Source organism: Engraulis encrasicolus, chromosome 18 (assembly GCF_034702125.1).
Source record: "Engraulis encrasicolus isolate BLACKSEA-1 chromosome 18, IST_EnEncr_1.0, whole genome shotgun sequence".
Taxonomy (NCBI): Eukaryota; Metazoa; Chordata; class Actinopteri; order Clupeiformes; family Engraulidae; genus Engraulis; species Engraulis encrasicolus.
In genome coordinates, this window is record NC_085874.1 from 50,101,103 (window position 1) to 50,117,206 (window position 16,104).

At 45.4% G+C, this 16,104-nt stretch overlaps 1 protein-coding gene across 2 annotated transcripts in view; it reads right to left on the minus strand.

The window, feature by feature from the left end:
- med23 (mediator complex subunit 23) overlaps positions 1–16,104 on the minus strand; it is a 116,043-nt gene that overhangs the window by 98,632 nt on the left and 1,307 nt on the right. For both annotated transcript variants that reach the window (XM_063223775.1, XM_063223774.1), the window contains exons 4-12: positions 15,680–15,804; positions 14,425–14,536; positions 13,185–13,283; positions 11,841–11,942; positions 11,289–11,358; positions 10,185–10,297; positions 8,268–8,363; positions 1,353–1,553; positions 957–1,100 (exon numbers count right to left, since the gene is read on the minus strand). In XM_063223775.1, the coding sequence (XP_063079845.1) occupies positions 957–1,100; positions 1,353–1,553; positions 8,268–8,363; positions 10,185–10,297; positions 11,289–11,358; positions 11,841–11,942; positions 13,185–13,283; positions 14,425–14,536; positions 15,680–15,804 (1,062 nt within the window). The remainder of the gene's footprint in view (positions 1–956; positions 1,101–1,352; positions 1,554–8,267; positions 8,364–10,184; positions 10,298–11,288; positions 11,359–11,840; positions 11,943–13,184; positions 13,284–14,424; positions 14,537–15,679; positions 15,805–16,104) is intronic.

Sequence of the window (16,104 nt, forward strand, 5' to 3'; positions counted from 1 at the left end):
TGTTTTCTTTTTATTTTAACATTGCCGGGACTGACATGACGGACATGTCGGCTGCACAGAGCCTTCTTCAGTGTCACGAGAAAGAATAGTCCCCAGAAAATAGTTTTTGGCTTGGATGACAGCTGGGAAACTAATTGTTTTCTCCACGGAGGGGCCAGGAGGCGGGGTGAGGCCGCACAAGCACAAGTGGAGGACGCAAGGTTGCATATTGGAATGCAGCCCTTATCTGATGTTTGCTGTAACCTAGCGCCCAGCTGCAGCTGCGATACACAGATAAGCATCAGCCCCCAACGGCTGCTGATCACTCAACTGGACTGGACTTCCTTATTTCATTAGTTAGGCAGGAGACATCGGCACACACACACACGCGCATGTACGCAAACACACACACACACACGCACACACACACACACGCATGTACGCACACACACACACACACACACACACACACACACACACACACACACACACACACACACACGCATGCAAACACACACACACACACGCACACTTCCAATTCCTTTTCATTTTGTATTTTTGCTGTGTAATATGAGACTCTGCTGTGGTTGTTCCCCTGAGGAAGGGCCACCGGTGAGCGGCCTGTTGTTGCCATGGAACTACACACATACTGAACCTCTTTCGCAGGGTAGAGTCTGGCAGTTTGATGACAGGAAAACACACACTCCCTCACCCTCACTCACACACACACACACACACACACACCTGCTATAGGCGCGCACACGCACACACCTCAAAACACTCTCCTGATTCCTGCTACAGGCACACACACACGGATGCACGCGCGCACGCGCACGCGCACACACACACACACACACACACACACACACACACACACACACACACACACACACACACACACACACACACACACACACCTCAAAACACTCCTGCTTCCTGCTACAGGCACACACACACACACACACGCGTGTGCATACCTCTTTCTCGGGGTAGAGCAGGTCGAAGAGCTTCATGACGGGCAGGAAGTCTGCCAGCGCGTTCTTCTGGATGCTGCCGGAGATGAACTGGAGCAGCACCCACATCAGGTGATCACGACCCTTTATGAGGTCACGACCCGCCAACTACACACACACACACACACACACACACACACAGACAGGTGTACATGTGATTGTATGTACATTTGTTTGTGTGTGTGTGTGTGTGTGTGTGTGTGTGTGTGTGCGCATCATGAGGGGTAAGCTGGCAAACTGGAAGACCAAGCGAGTAACTAGAGTGTGTGTATGTGTGTGTGTGTGTGTGTGTGTGTGTGTGTGTGTGTGTGTGTGTGTGTGTGTGTGTGTGTGTGTGTGTGTGTGTGTGTGTGTGGTTACCTTCTGATGTAAAGACAGCACCATGTGTGGGAAGCTGGCAAACTGGAAGAGGACGAAGAAGATGAGCTGGCTGGAGAGGTGTTGCCACAGCAACTGGCTGGTGCCGCCGTCGTCAAACTGCTCCTCCGTCTCCGAGCGCTCCATGGCGTACACCACCAGGTCCACCAGCTGATCTTCAAGCACCGCGCACCGCTGCTTATGCTGTATACACACACACACACACACACACACACACACACACACACACACACACACACACACACACACACACACACACACACACACACACACACACACACACACACACACGCACACACATGCACACACAAAACACATTCATATATAAGTGTCTTATTCCAGCTGTGCCGCACAGTGTTGTTGTGTTGTGTTGTGTTGTTTCAGCTGGTAGTCCACCAGCCTCGCAAACAGAGCTTGTCCTTCAAAAGAGCATCAACACATAGCCGCCTTGCTCAAGGTCATCCAGTGAGTGCGGTTACATGCCCAGTGTTACGGTCACGGTTTCAAACGACAGTACAAAGTTCAAACGGCAGTACAAAGTTAACCTCCAAGATAGAAGTTAACATTGAGTCCTATGAGACCAGCTGGTTGGCACTAAGAACATGATTAAGTGGTTAAGCGGTAAACAGGTTTAGTTAAGCCACAGAAAGTGGTAAACCTGCTAATAGATGTACTGTTGGCATCGTTTAGTTCAGAAGATGAGGACTCTAGGCTCTTCTATTATTCTATTATTCTATTAGTTTTACCTCTACCTCAAGGTTAACTTAACCTAGTTTACTACTGAACCGGCTGGAAGTTAACCTACACGAAGTGGTAAAGCTGCTAATAGATGTACTGTTGGCATCGTTTAGTTCAGAAGATGAGGCCTCCAGGCTCTTCTATTAGATGATTTACCTCTACCAAAAGGTCAACTTAACCTGGTTTACTACTGACCTAGTTTCTTAGTATACCCCCTTGGTGCTGCTGAAATCTTTGGCTTTCTCTAGTTAAGCCCGTGGTACGCTTGCTGCGAGCTGTAAATTACGCGCATCAACGCGAGTAACCGACTGCACATGCTTGCTTTGGAAGCAGTTGACCAAGACGCAAAATACTGGCGGTATCATCCAATCATGCAATTGACCCGTTCAGAGTCGACGTCCTCATGAATGCGTGTGCATCGTTGACTCAAACACACCAGAGATATTGTAAGGATATTACGAGAGACTCAACTCTTCTGGGTGGTACTGCACTCTAGGGGGAGTGCAGACTCCATTCAGAAAGAATGGGCTGCGCTCTCTCGACAGCGGCCACGAGGTGAACTGCAGGCATGGGCAAAATAGGGAGTGGTGAGTCTGTATGTAATACTGGCTGACAGTGCAGACACTAAAGAGAGAAAAACTGCCGTTCTGAAGCGTGTACGTTGATAAAAAAATAGAGATTCTGGACTGATGACATCGCCAGGAATGCCCGTGTCTGTGGTGCCCACTGCATAACTGAAGTTCACGCGAGCATCCGTTATCTTATTTCGGAAAAAACACCTGTCAAGTCTCTGTACAATTGAATGGAGCATGGTCGATTTTGAGGCAGCGGTGCGCACGCAGCCAAATTACGTCATACCTGTTTACAAACTCTAAAGGGGTCTATAAGGAAGTATGATCAATGATGTTTGTAATTTTAATTTTTAATTTAATTTAATGCCATTGTTGTTTTCATCAGAAGCACATGCGTGGAACCGTGCAGTCTTTCTAACGATCGCCCCCAGCGAGTTTGAAGATATCACACCTGACGCACGCATCTGGCTGCCGTGTCCAACGTGTGCGAAATTGACATTAAATACGTTTGTTAACGCGTTCATGAATGAATTGTGCATGCGCACGCCTATCCTAAAGCAAGCATGCCGAGAGCCTTAAGCACAGCAGACACACTGCACTGATCACTAGCCTTTTAACACTTTTGACTTGCCCAAATGGACGGAGCACTGACAAACACACCAACCATACAAAGCTGAACAAAAAAACCCTATCGCCAAGCTCAAACAACGCAAATTAAATGAAATTACACACGCACGCATGCACACACACACAGTCACAGTCATCAGCCATGCTTGGTCTGGGCACACAGAGAAATACAAAAAGCAAACACTATAAACCTAATAATAAACGTACACACACGGACAGACAGACAGCAAGGAAATGCTGGGGCAGAAATGGACATGCATGGCACACAGACGGGCATGAGGCGAGTGTTCCACCACAGAGCTGGTCAGTGGACTGCATGGAGAGCCCTCATCCCTGACATGGTGCAGCATATCATCAGTTAACCCATTGACGCCTAAGGCACCAGCAAAAAAGGGTGCTGAATGCCTGAGCCCTTTTTAAGAAAAGCTGTGCCCTCAGCCTATAAAAACCTAAATATCTCAGCTTCTGAAGTACACAAAAATATGCACTAAGTTCCATTTAAACGCTAAGACCCTCATCTTTCATTAGAATGTGTTCATACATCTCAAACAGACAGAGATTTTTAATAAAGTTGTCTCAAATCTCATGAGCCTGAATGTTGCGTAATGCAGCTCCAGGCGCCAGGGTCAATGTTGTGCAATGCAACATCAGGAATCGATGGGTTAAGCCAGGTGCAAACGCACGCTCACACTCGCACACTCGCTCAATGTTGCAGGTTCGAATCCCATACAATGCACCTAACCCTAGGGTGCCGAAGCTTTACATGACACTCAGCTCACGCTTTTTATCCAAAGCGACTTACAGTTATTTAGAGGCTATTGGTTACAGGCCCTGGAGCAATGTGGGGTTAGGTGCCTTGCTCAAGGGCACTTCAGCCATGGATGGAGGTGTATGGAGAGGTAAGAGTGTGATTCGAACCAGCAACTCTCTGAACCATCTTCCTAACCACTAGTCCAGGGCTGCTCCGTTTTAAAGTAATAGTGCATTTTTTTACTTGATTATTTATTTCTTAGCATTGATGCACCACTGCATCCTCCTTTCCAAACACCTATGCATGAATGTAATGTAAATCTACTGCCGAGGGAGGAGCAGGTGGATATATGGGCGATATGGAGGGCACGAATGGACATATTTGAGGCACCGATACCATGTTTTGGCCGCAATACCGATACCTGGCTGTGCAGTATCGGCCGATACCGATACCGATACCATACCGATACCGATACCACCCTATTTGAAATGTATATATATGAAGGGCTGTAGTGCATACTACTTGGATGTAAAATCATTGCATGGCTTTGTCAGGCTGCTGCCTACCTTTGTGAAACAGGAAAAAGACTAATACAAAGTGAATCCAGCAAAACTTTTCATACTTTTAAATACCTCTATGAAATAACTAATTCCAAGGCTGTTAAAGTGGCATACAAGCACCTGTAAATGGTATCGGTGCCCTATTTGTTGGTACTCGCCGATACGATACCACCATTTTAGTGCCGATCCACCGATACTGGTATCGGTATCGGTGCAACTAGTATGAGCCTAGAAAAGCATGGGGGGGGGGGACTGTATCTCCCTCTCTCTCTCTCTCTGTCCCTCTCTCTCGCTCGCGCGCGCGAAATCAATGAAGGCAGCAATCTTTGCCTTTAAAAAAACTTAAAATTAAACTTCACTCTAGTGAGTCAATGACAAACACGATGATGATCTCCAAGTTTGTCAGAGGACGCGCTCAACTTCTTGGAAAAAATGAATGTCTTTGGGTGCGTGATAAAAGGTATCAATTTAAAAAAGAAAAACATGATAAACACGATGAGGATACCAACTGAACTGAGCATGAGGATCTGCACCTTACAACTTCTCCATTGGTAATAAAATACGTAAATAAGAACAACACACTCAACTACAGGAAACTAATAACAACAGGAGGTAGGAAAGAAAGGAAGAACAAAAGGAGAAAAAGAAGAGAAAGAGGGAAAATCCTTGAAACACGTGGGAGGAGGGATAAGTGAAACAGGAGGGATAGAGAAGAAAATAAAAGAAAAGCTGTGACCTGTATCGGCCTAATGGTGGTCTTTTGATTTTTTTATTCATTTTTCACTTCTTTGGTCTTTTTGACCCTATTTATGACAGGACAGTGAAGGTGGTGACAGGAAGCGCGTGGGGAGAGAGAGACGGGGAAGGGCCGGCAAAGGACCCTGGCCGGGAATTGAATCCGGGTCAGCCGCATGGTAGACGAGTGCCCTACCGTTTGGCCACAGCAGGGCCAAGCCTAATGGTGGTCTATCAGCCCAATGTGGCAATATGGGCAAGTGAAAAAGGTAATTTCAAGCCCTATAACGATGTAGACTTTTTTTGCCACAAATGTTGTGTCTTTCTACTGTAAAACAAACAAAAACACACACACTAGGTGGAGAAAAGCAAAGGAGTTGGTCTACAAGACAAATATTAGCTGAAAAAAGCTGATGTAGTTTAAATGTGGTTAGTCACAAGACAAGAGGAAGACTGGGAACATACCTGAGCAATGTGCAAGGTCTAGAGCGGTGTAGGATGGACAGAAGGATGGAGGAGAGACAAGAGAGGAGGAGAAGAGAGGAGGAGAGGAGGACAAGAGAGAAGGAGGGAGGATGTGGGGTACAGAAGAGAAGAGAAGAGCATTTGGGAGAGGAGAGGAGGAGAGTGGGGGAGAAGAGAAGAGAAGAGAAGAGAAGAGAAGAGAAGAGAAGAGAAGAGAAGAGAAGAGAAGAGAAGAGAAGAGAAGAGGAGAGGAGAGGAGAGAGGAAGTGAAGAGGAGAGGAGAGGAGAGGAGAAAAGAGGAGAGGAGAGGAGAGAGGAAGTGAAGAGGAGAGGAGAAAAGAGGAGAGGAGAGGAGAGGAGAGGAGAGGAGAGGAGAGGAGAGGAGAAAAGAGGAGAAAAGAGGAGAGGAGAGGAGAGGAGAGGAGAGGAGAAAAGAGGAGAAAAGAGGAGAGGAGAGGAGAGGAGAGGAGAGGAGAGGAGAGGAGAGGAGAAGAGAAAAGAGGAGAGGAGAGGGTAAAAGAGGAGAGGAGAGGAGAGGAGAGGAGAGGAGAGAAGAGGAGAGGAGAGAAGAGGAGAGAAGAGGAGAGGGGAGAGGAGGAGAGGAGAGGAGAGGAAAGAGGAGAGGGGAGGAGAGGAGAGGAGAGGAGAGGAGAAAAGAGGAGAGGGGTAGAAGACAGGGAGGAACAGAGGGGGGTGAGGGCAGGATCAAGACAGGACAGAACATAAAATACAAAGAGGGAAAAAGAAAAAAGGAAAAAGGAAAAAGGACAAAGAACGGTAACTAGGAGGGCTTGCTAGCAAACCTCCTCTGCCAGTCAGACCAGTTTCAAATCAGACTCACTTCTCCCCAGTCAAACCACTTTGAGATAAACCAAATTCACTCCAAAGTCAATGTCAAGCCAAACTTCCGAAACAGCAGCGACAGGTTGACAGACAAGAGAAGAGACAGTTCCCACTCTCGCATGCATGCTCACACGCACGCACGCACACACGCACACGCTCACGCACACACAGTGCATTCCATCATCCGGCTCAGCACGCACACACGCACGCACACACACACACACACACACACACACTGGCAGAACAAGGGGATTTCTACTATGTGTTCCAAGATAAGGTATGTTGCACGGCAAGTTCGTACAGCCAAACCAAGAAGTGTCAAACAGGGCATAATGGTGTGTGAGTGTGCGCGTGTGTGCGTGTCTTCAGTGGGGATCTGTAATTTCCAGCCGTTCTTTGCTGGGTCCCCCTTTGGTACCAAAAGCTATGTTCACAACGCTCTATCCCTGTAGCCTGATAAACCAGCCTAAATGTGAGACCGGAGTAATTTTGTCTGGCCCCGATGAACGATACCTCGGACGATTGCTGATGAGAACAACCGGTTGTTTTTTAAATCCGTGCCGGCGCTCTGACCAACCGGCGATCTTTGCCGTTGATGTGCTTTCCCAACGGTGTTGCAAAGCTTCGTCGCCACTCCCTCAAAACCCCGACCGCTTTGATTCAAAACAAATCTCTGCGTTGTAATTGGTTTTGCCAGACTCAGGGCACAGTGTTCAAAACGTTCTCAGATGCGAGGCCAGACCCACTCACAGCTGAAAAATGTCGGCGCCCAGCGGGTGGCGCTGGTTTACCAGGCTACTATCCCTGTGAATGGCAACAAAATATCTTGTCCCTTAATATGGCTACATTTTAATTTGAAATTCACAGAAAAAGTCAATAGATTATTACTAACCATACCAATGAACAGCTACTAACCAATTTGAGGAATGGTTGGTTATATTACATCATTTTAAGACAACAGAGAACCGTGCCGGTACCCATTGCCGCAACTAATATCTTGAGCCTGTCTGGAGCGTTTGGGAACCGGAAAGCTGGTTCATGGTGCAAACCGAACCGAAAAAAATCGTTTTCTCTGTGAATCGTGAGGACGTCAGCAGGTTCATCCGGCTAACGGTCACATAGTGAGGAAAAGCTCAGAGCCCGGTATGAATGAACGGGTGGTTCGCAGGTAAGCACTTTAGTGCTGAATGAAACTGGAGCGAGAACAGGGAATCAATCCAGGGTCACTGCTGTACCAATATGGGGCCTTCGCCATTTGAATCATGGCTAAGGCCTAAACAATCATCTCAAGTTAATTCCCAAGCTCTTCTCTTCACTCTCTCTTTCGCTTTCTCTCTCGCTCTCTACCTCTCGCACCATACGTGCCACACCTTATCAGTGCTTTAGGCACACGGCATAAGCTAGAGAGAGGGAGAGAGAGGAAGGGAGGGGGCGAGAGACAGAGAGAGAGAGAGCAAGGGGCAGAGAGAGAATGGATGGTAAAGGTGTGTGTGTGTGTGTGTGTGTGTGTGTGTGTGTGTGTGTGTGTGTGTGTGTGTGTGTGTGTGTGTGTGTGTGTGTGTGTGTGTGTGTGTGTGTGTGTGGAGAGGGAGGGCAAGTGTGTTACCTGCTTATTAAGACCCAGCATGTTGCAGACCATGTCACGTGAGTAAGGCTGCTCCAACACATAACGCAGCAGACCAGTCTGGGGCTCAAACAGATCCTAGAGAGAGAGAGAGAGAGAGAGAGAGAGAGAGAGAGAGAGAGAGAGAGAGAGAGAGAGAGAGAATGTGGGATTATTTTTTTTAGATTGGGGCAGAAAGTGGAAAGAAAGAAAGGAAGAAAGAAAGAAAGAAAGAAAGAAAGAAAGAAAGAAAGTGAAATGGAATAGGAGAGAGAGAGAGATAACGATAGCAGGAAACAAAAGAAGAAAAATGCAAACAGGAAATGAAAGCCTGAAAAACAACACACGTCCTCCACACACTGCACTAAGTCGCTAACCCTGATTGCTATCAGTTCTTCCTTCAGGTGTTTCCCAGCGTCAGCTCATCACCACGGTATGACTGGCCTCATTCATGCCTGATACCACTGCCTTTAGCATTCTATGAGAAACTGCATCGGTTCTCACCCAAGCAATAAGGAACTGGTGAGTTCCCACACTCACACCCCAATGCAATCTCATAATTCACGGTTCGGTTTATATCACGGTATCAAGGTCACGGTTTTCGGTTCTCTACGGTTCTTTTTTTTTAGTTCATGATAAATGGTGCACTGGGAATATTAAACCATATTTATATAACTGCAATTATAAAGTGATGATGCACAAGTTGAATTTGACCTTTTGCACGTGTCTGAGAACCGCCTCTTGTGCTAACCTGCACTTGCCACTAAACTGTTGTCAGCTGATGCGCACTGTGAGTGTTCCAAATGCCTTCTTTCAGTTGGCTGATAGAATCGGACTTATCACTAAAGATCCTATTTATGGTTTGTATAGGCTTATAGTGTGAATATAGTGTAATTTTAACTGTGCCATCCTCTCATTGGTATTATATGCTAATGTGTTAATCAGAAAGACTGGATAAGATACTCCTAGAATCTCTGTTTGACATATTTTTCTGGGCAGTACATGAATTGCGGTTTGCCACGGACTGCATTTCACAGTTCGGTATGGTGTGTGAATTGTACGGTTTCGGTTTTCGGTGCAGTTTGTACCATCCCTACATAAGGATAAGTCTGAGAAGGATATGTAGGATTTGTAGGATTTTCTGGCCCAATAAGATCTCCAACAAAGACCTGCTTACTGAGTGCCAACATGACAGCTTGGAGACCATAATAGTAAAGCAACGCTGGAACTGGATTGGACATGTTTTGAGGAGAGAGCAAGACAGCATCCCAAGAGTAGCCCTATGATGGACACCTGAAGGAAGAAGGAGAGGACGACCTAAGAACACCTGGAGGCGTACAGTTGAGGAAGAAAGGAAATCTATGAGGCTCACATGGGATAGCATCCAGAAAAAAAGCACAGAACAGACCAGAGTGGAGAACCTTTGTTGCTGCCCTACTTGCCAGGAGGCAAAATGGGCAGTAAGTAAGTAAGTAAGTAAGTACAATCTCATCAGGAACTACAGCAGTTCTTGCTCGCCTACACGTGTGCTGTAAGGAATTAGGCCAACTGTCCCTACCCCACATGCCCACAAAACCCATTCACTATGTACCGTACCTCCGTCTCTCATCCATCCCATACTGTAACTAACCCACTGCCTTACCCCATACAGACAGTGTTACCCTGTCATCATGCATGCGCTTCAGGAATATCATGTAATAATTGCACAGAGTTTGTGGTTGCATGCACACACAGATGCAGATGCAAGTCCACTCCATGCACGCACGCGGGCACAGGCACGCGGGCACACACACACACACACACACAAATAACAGTGCTTGCTTCTATAGTCCTCTTCCACAGAGAGACAGACAGACAGACGCACTCAACCAAGCACACACGCACACACACACAGAGGCACGCACACAGCCGCAGTGTTACCTTGTCATAGGGCAGCATGCCCTTGAGGGGGAAGCGTAGGGTGGTGGGATCCAGCTTCCAGGAGTTGCAGATGGCTCCCGAGTTATTCACCACGGGCAAAAGATTGCATCTTCCTATGGGGACAACACAGTGCATACATGCATTTATATTATATTATATTATATTATATTATATTATATTATATTATATTATATTATATTATATTATATTGCACCTCCCTATGGGGGCAATACACACATGCATTTATACTGCACCTCCCTATGGGGACAACACAAACATGCATTTACGTATATTGTATCCTCCTAACAACATTTACATTGCATCTTCCTATGGGGACAACACACACATGCAGTTATATTGAATCCTCCTAACAATATATTATATTGCACCTCCCTATGGGGACAACACACACATGCAGTTATATTGAATCCTCCTAACAATATATTATATTGCACCTCCCTATGGGGACAACACACACATGCAGTTATATTGAATCCTCCTAACAATACATTATATTGCACCTCCCTATGGGGACAACACACACATGCATTTACATTGTAACCTCCTAAAACATAAAATATATTGCACCTTTCTATGTGGAATAACACACATGCATCATGTTGCATTTCACCTCCCACACTTATTGTATTTATATTGCACACACATTATACTGCACTTCCCTATGTGAGATCAAGACACATGTGTATTTATACTGCACTTCCCTATGTAGACAACACACATGTGTATTTATACTGCACTTCCATATGTAGACAACACACATGTGTATTTATACTGCACTTCCCTATGAGGACAATATGCAGCATTTGCATTATGTTGTCCCTTCTTATCTTCAAGACACATACATTCATTTATTTATTAGTTTTGGGAACAACCCAAAATAATGAATTTTTTGGAACACGTCCAGCAAAAAGAAAATGTTTCAGGACTACAACAAAACATAATTTTGAGATGACAAGAGGCAGACGTATTTTAACATTTGATGCAATATTAACTGCAAAAAGAGCAAATCATATCAATTATAAGACAGACAGACAGACAGACAAACAAACAAACAAGCAAGTGTATGAGACTGGCGTGGCCTACCGCAGATGGAGTTGATCCTGGCTGTGGGTCGAAAGCTGTCCACAAAGTCTGAAATCAGGCTGCCCAGGAGCTGATGGGAAAAGAAGAGAAACAACATAGAGGTATGATAACTAAATTATAGTTATAAACTAAATTGCGTATCCATTATGCATGATAATGACGTGCTATACAAATAATAGTGCTATACAAATAAAGTTGTTATTATTATTACTAATATTATTGTTAAATATAATATTTTTATTATTAACATTATTTGACACGCGTGACAGTGGTACGTTTATTTCCAAGTTGCACAGGTGACATGAGTTTCTCCTGATATCCAGAAAGTCAAAGAATGCGCGCACATGAGTGGCACAGGTGCTGGACCAAACATAAGATAACTGAAAAGAAAATAAAGGTCCACAACACTGTTAAATGCTCCCAAATATTTAATGGCACGACGTTTCGGACTCAGAGCACTCTGATGAAGGACAGTTAGTCCAAAATGTTGTGCTATTAAATATTTGGGAGCATTTAACAGTGTTGCGGACCTTTCTCCTGATATCCACGTACCCAGTGCGAGAGCGCTCCCTCGGGATACAGCTTCCTGATCTCCGTGACAGCCAGGTAGGCGGGCAGGAGGCACGCGTTACGGTCCAGGATGTACTCCACCACCTGCCGCACAAAGCATCAACAACAACAACAACCTCACTGCATCAGGGGTGTGTGGCTCCACAACGTTGTTGCTATCTAGGTCTGCGTTTCCCTAAATCTCTTAAATAGTACTTAAGTATGAGAGGCCGCCTAGGCAATATATTAGAAATAGGTTTCACATCATCACTAAAAGTTTATTAAGACATTATTTTACCTCACACATGCACTTAAGCAAGCATTTTATTTGCATGTACCAGAACAAAACATTGCATGTAGGCCAGATCGACTATATGCATTAACTTTTGGTGATATGATATATTGCCTAGATGGCCCCTCATACTTAAGTACTACTTAGGCTTAAGTACTACTTAAGAGTTTTTGAGAAGCGCTACCTAGGTCAGCAACTGCCTATGTAACTACGTGGCTAACTGAGTTAGCGACTTACTTGGTTGCAATGCAATTTCCCATTGGCAACCTACTAAGATGCTAACTGGTTAGCAACAATGTTTTTGACAAACGCGGTCCTGAGCTGGCATGACAGCCGGGTTATTGTTGCATGCACACACATAGTATGCGCACACTCACACACAGCATTGCACACACACACACACAGTATTGAGGGATCTGGCTTTTCCTCTACATACACACGTACATGTGCACAAGCCGTAGACACACGTAGACACGCACACACACACGCGCGCGAACACACACGCGCGCGCGCACACGCACGCACACACACACACACACACACACACACACACACACACACACACACACACACACATGCACGCACACACACACACACGCACGCACGCACGCACTCACGCACGCACGCACACACACTAAACAGAGCTCGATTCTCCTCTCCTTCATACACACACAGTCCCATGTGTATTGCGCACACAAGCCTGGCTCAAACTACGCGATTATCGGCCCGATTCTCGGCTGAAAACCCCCCTTACGACAATCGCTGGAACGTTACCCCCCAGGACCATCGCAAGCGATTGTCGGGAAAGATTTCCTCGTCATGGGCGACGTTCTAAGACAGAACTTTAGCAGCTCAAAGAGTCGCCGATCGCAAGTCATAGAAATCAAACACTGTTTGATATTTGCGACTGGAAATAGAACGTCGGGCATTGTCTCGGTGGCTGCGAGCAGCGATAAGATTGACAGTTGCGATTCTCTTCTAGTGTGCGGTGAACCCCGACGCCAAAATCGGACACACAATCGCTAGTCGTGTAGTTTGAGCCAGGCTTTACTCACCTCTCGAGCTGGCAGTAGCTGCTGCACCACAGCTGAGCTGACCACGTTGGGGATGGTCTGGATCTTGTCCAAAACAGACTTCAGCAAATCTCTCACCCCCTGTTAAACAAAACAAAACAAAAACACAAGACCTCAGCATCAAATAAAAACAGATTAGAATTAGGCCGACATTACTGTATTCAGGTCATTGGCCTTTTGAGTATTGGTAGGGGAACTCAAGTAATGACAACACGGTTAATGTGACTATTGTAAACTCTTATTACTCTTGCCAGATCATATGAAGTTGCACAATTTATTATATGATGAAGTTGACAATAGTGACATTATCTGTGGTTGTGCCACCCTGGGGTAGCACAACTTCCCCACGTCTACTTCTCTGACCCATTTGCTCTCCGATGTAAAAAAGGAGGCGCACACAAGGCTTGTGTGAAAAAGTGTATTGAAGCCGAAATTAAACAACAGATGTCTAAGGTTAACTGGAGAAACAGACTTAGGTCCTACTGGAGACATTGAGAATGGTCTAGCTCCGAGTCTTGTGTGCGCCTCCTTTTTTCCATTATCTTGAGTGATTACTACTTTTTGGGAGTGCACGCACCAAGCAATATACGAGCATAAAGTTCAGGAGCAGACGCCGACCTTTGTTGGTCTTTTGTCATTTGCTCTCCGATGTAAATGCAGAGATACTGCCATTGCAAAGTAGCCTGGGAAATCCCATGCTCCCTTGCACAATCAAGTCAAGTCAAGGCAAGTCAAAGTTTATTTGTAATGCACTTTTAACACAACAAAAGCAGCTGACCAAAGTGCTAACAGAAGGGCCTAAGTAAAAAAGACTTGAAACAACATAAAGCAACAATAACAAAAAATATACTGAAGTCAGTATCAATAAGAACAAATAGACCTATCTAAATAAACGAATGAAGATCACACAAGAATGTCAATAAAAATAAGAAGGTAAAAAAAAAAGGTATAAGAAAGATTGGGCATTTCTCAAAACTCTAATGCGTGCACTTTCAAGTGTATCAGGCTAATTAGTCACACCCAGTGACTGGATACTCTTTATTAGTCACGCACGCCCAGTGATTGGATACTCCACAGAGTTCACCAAAGAGTATCCAATCACTGTGTGTGACCAATTAGGCTGATACACTTTGAAGTGCTCACACTAGAGTTTTGAGAAATGTCCATAATCTCATTTGTGATTAGGTCTGGTGGTAAGCAGGGAAATTGCCCAGACTTATACCTTGTAATCGACTCCTCCGATGATTTTTCGGAAGAGACGGAAGGTCAGGGCCCACAGCTGAGTCCGCTCCCACTCTAGACTCTCAGAGTTCACCAAGGCCTGGCACACCATCCTACAAAGCACTCACACACACACACACACACACACACACACACACACACACACACACACACACGGCACACACATACACGGCACACACAAACACACACGATACACACACACACACACACGGCACACACAAAGGGCACACACACACACAGAACACACACGGCACACACGCACACACAATACAAGACCATTAGGAGAGGGTTTTGGTTTTGATGGTGGAGGTGTAGGTGTAGGACTTCCACCGAGTGTCACTACAGAGAACTTGAAAATAATACTTCGTAGCACTGTACTCAAAAACGACACCACTTAACCAACTATACTAAATGTAACTATTTTTTGCTGGATTTTAACAAAAAAAATTAACATAAATACAGAATACTACCGTCAAAGAGTCATGAATAATCTCCTTCAACTGACACTAGACATTTTCAGGTCTTAATTTCATTTTGGATTGCTAAATTCTTTTCACAATATGGTTTGAACACTGCCCTTGGACAGCAAGATTCTGGCCCCCCACAAGCTCCTTAAAATACAGAATGTTTTTTTGGAATTTAAAAATACAAGTATGGGCTCTGATATCGTGCTGAAACGGGACACTGGACGTTAAAATGCAGGAAATTACATCTAAGAAGTGCCAAACTTTCTGGGGGAGGACCCCCAGACCCTCCACTTCAATGAAGTCTCCCATATTTTTTTCATTGACAGTCGGCAACCATAATACATACGTATAGTTCGGCCCCTTTACTGGGAGGAATTTGAAAAACTGGCCCTCGTTGACATTTAATTGAATACCCCTGCTATAGCCCATAGGCCAAATTCCTCCCAGTAAAGTGGCGGAACTAAATGTATGCATCATTGTTGCTGACTGTGAATGGAAAAAATACGGGACATTTCATTGAGGTGGTGAGTCTGGGGTCCCGGTCGTCGTCTCCCCCAATGAAAGTTTTGTATTTATTAGATATAATTTCCTGCATTTTAACGTCCCGGGTCAACTCAATATGGAACCCATACATTTATCTCTAAATTCCAAAAAACAATTCCATATTTAAAGGGACTTGTGGGGGGCCAGAACCTTACTGTCCAAGGGTCGCATCTGGCCCCAGGGCCGCCATGTGAATAGCCCTGCCATAGGCCACAGGCTACTAACCTGGGAGGCAGGAGACTGGTCTCCACAGCCATGGCCAAACAGTCATAGAGGAAGGAGATGCGCTTGGGGCTGTGCTGCCCGTGGATGAAGCGCACAATCCACTTCACACACTGCTCATGGGAGTCCTGCAACACAGCACCACATAAAGAGGGAAGGAGGGTGTGTAGAAATGACCAGGGTGCGATTTGTTGAAGAACCAGAAGGGGGGATACGTTTCAGATTTTAAGCATTATCAATGGAGTTACATACAGCCACTATTAAAATCCTGTAGGAAAAGTGAAGATATCAATAACAGAAGGGGGGACAATCCCTTCCATCCCCCCCTACAAATCGCACCCTGGAAATGACCAACACTGTATCTAGTACAGCAACAATCTTTAGTAATGTTCCAAAAGTGTGGTATGTTGTTTTTCAATCTTCAGGCA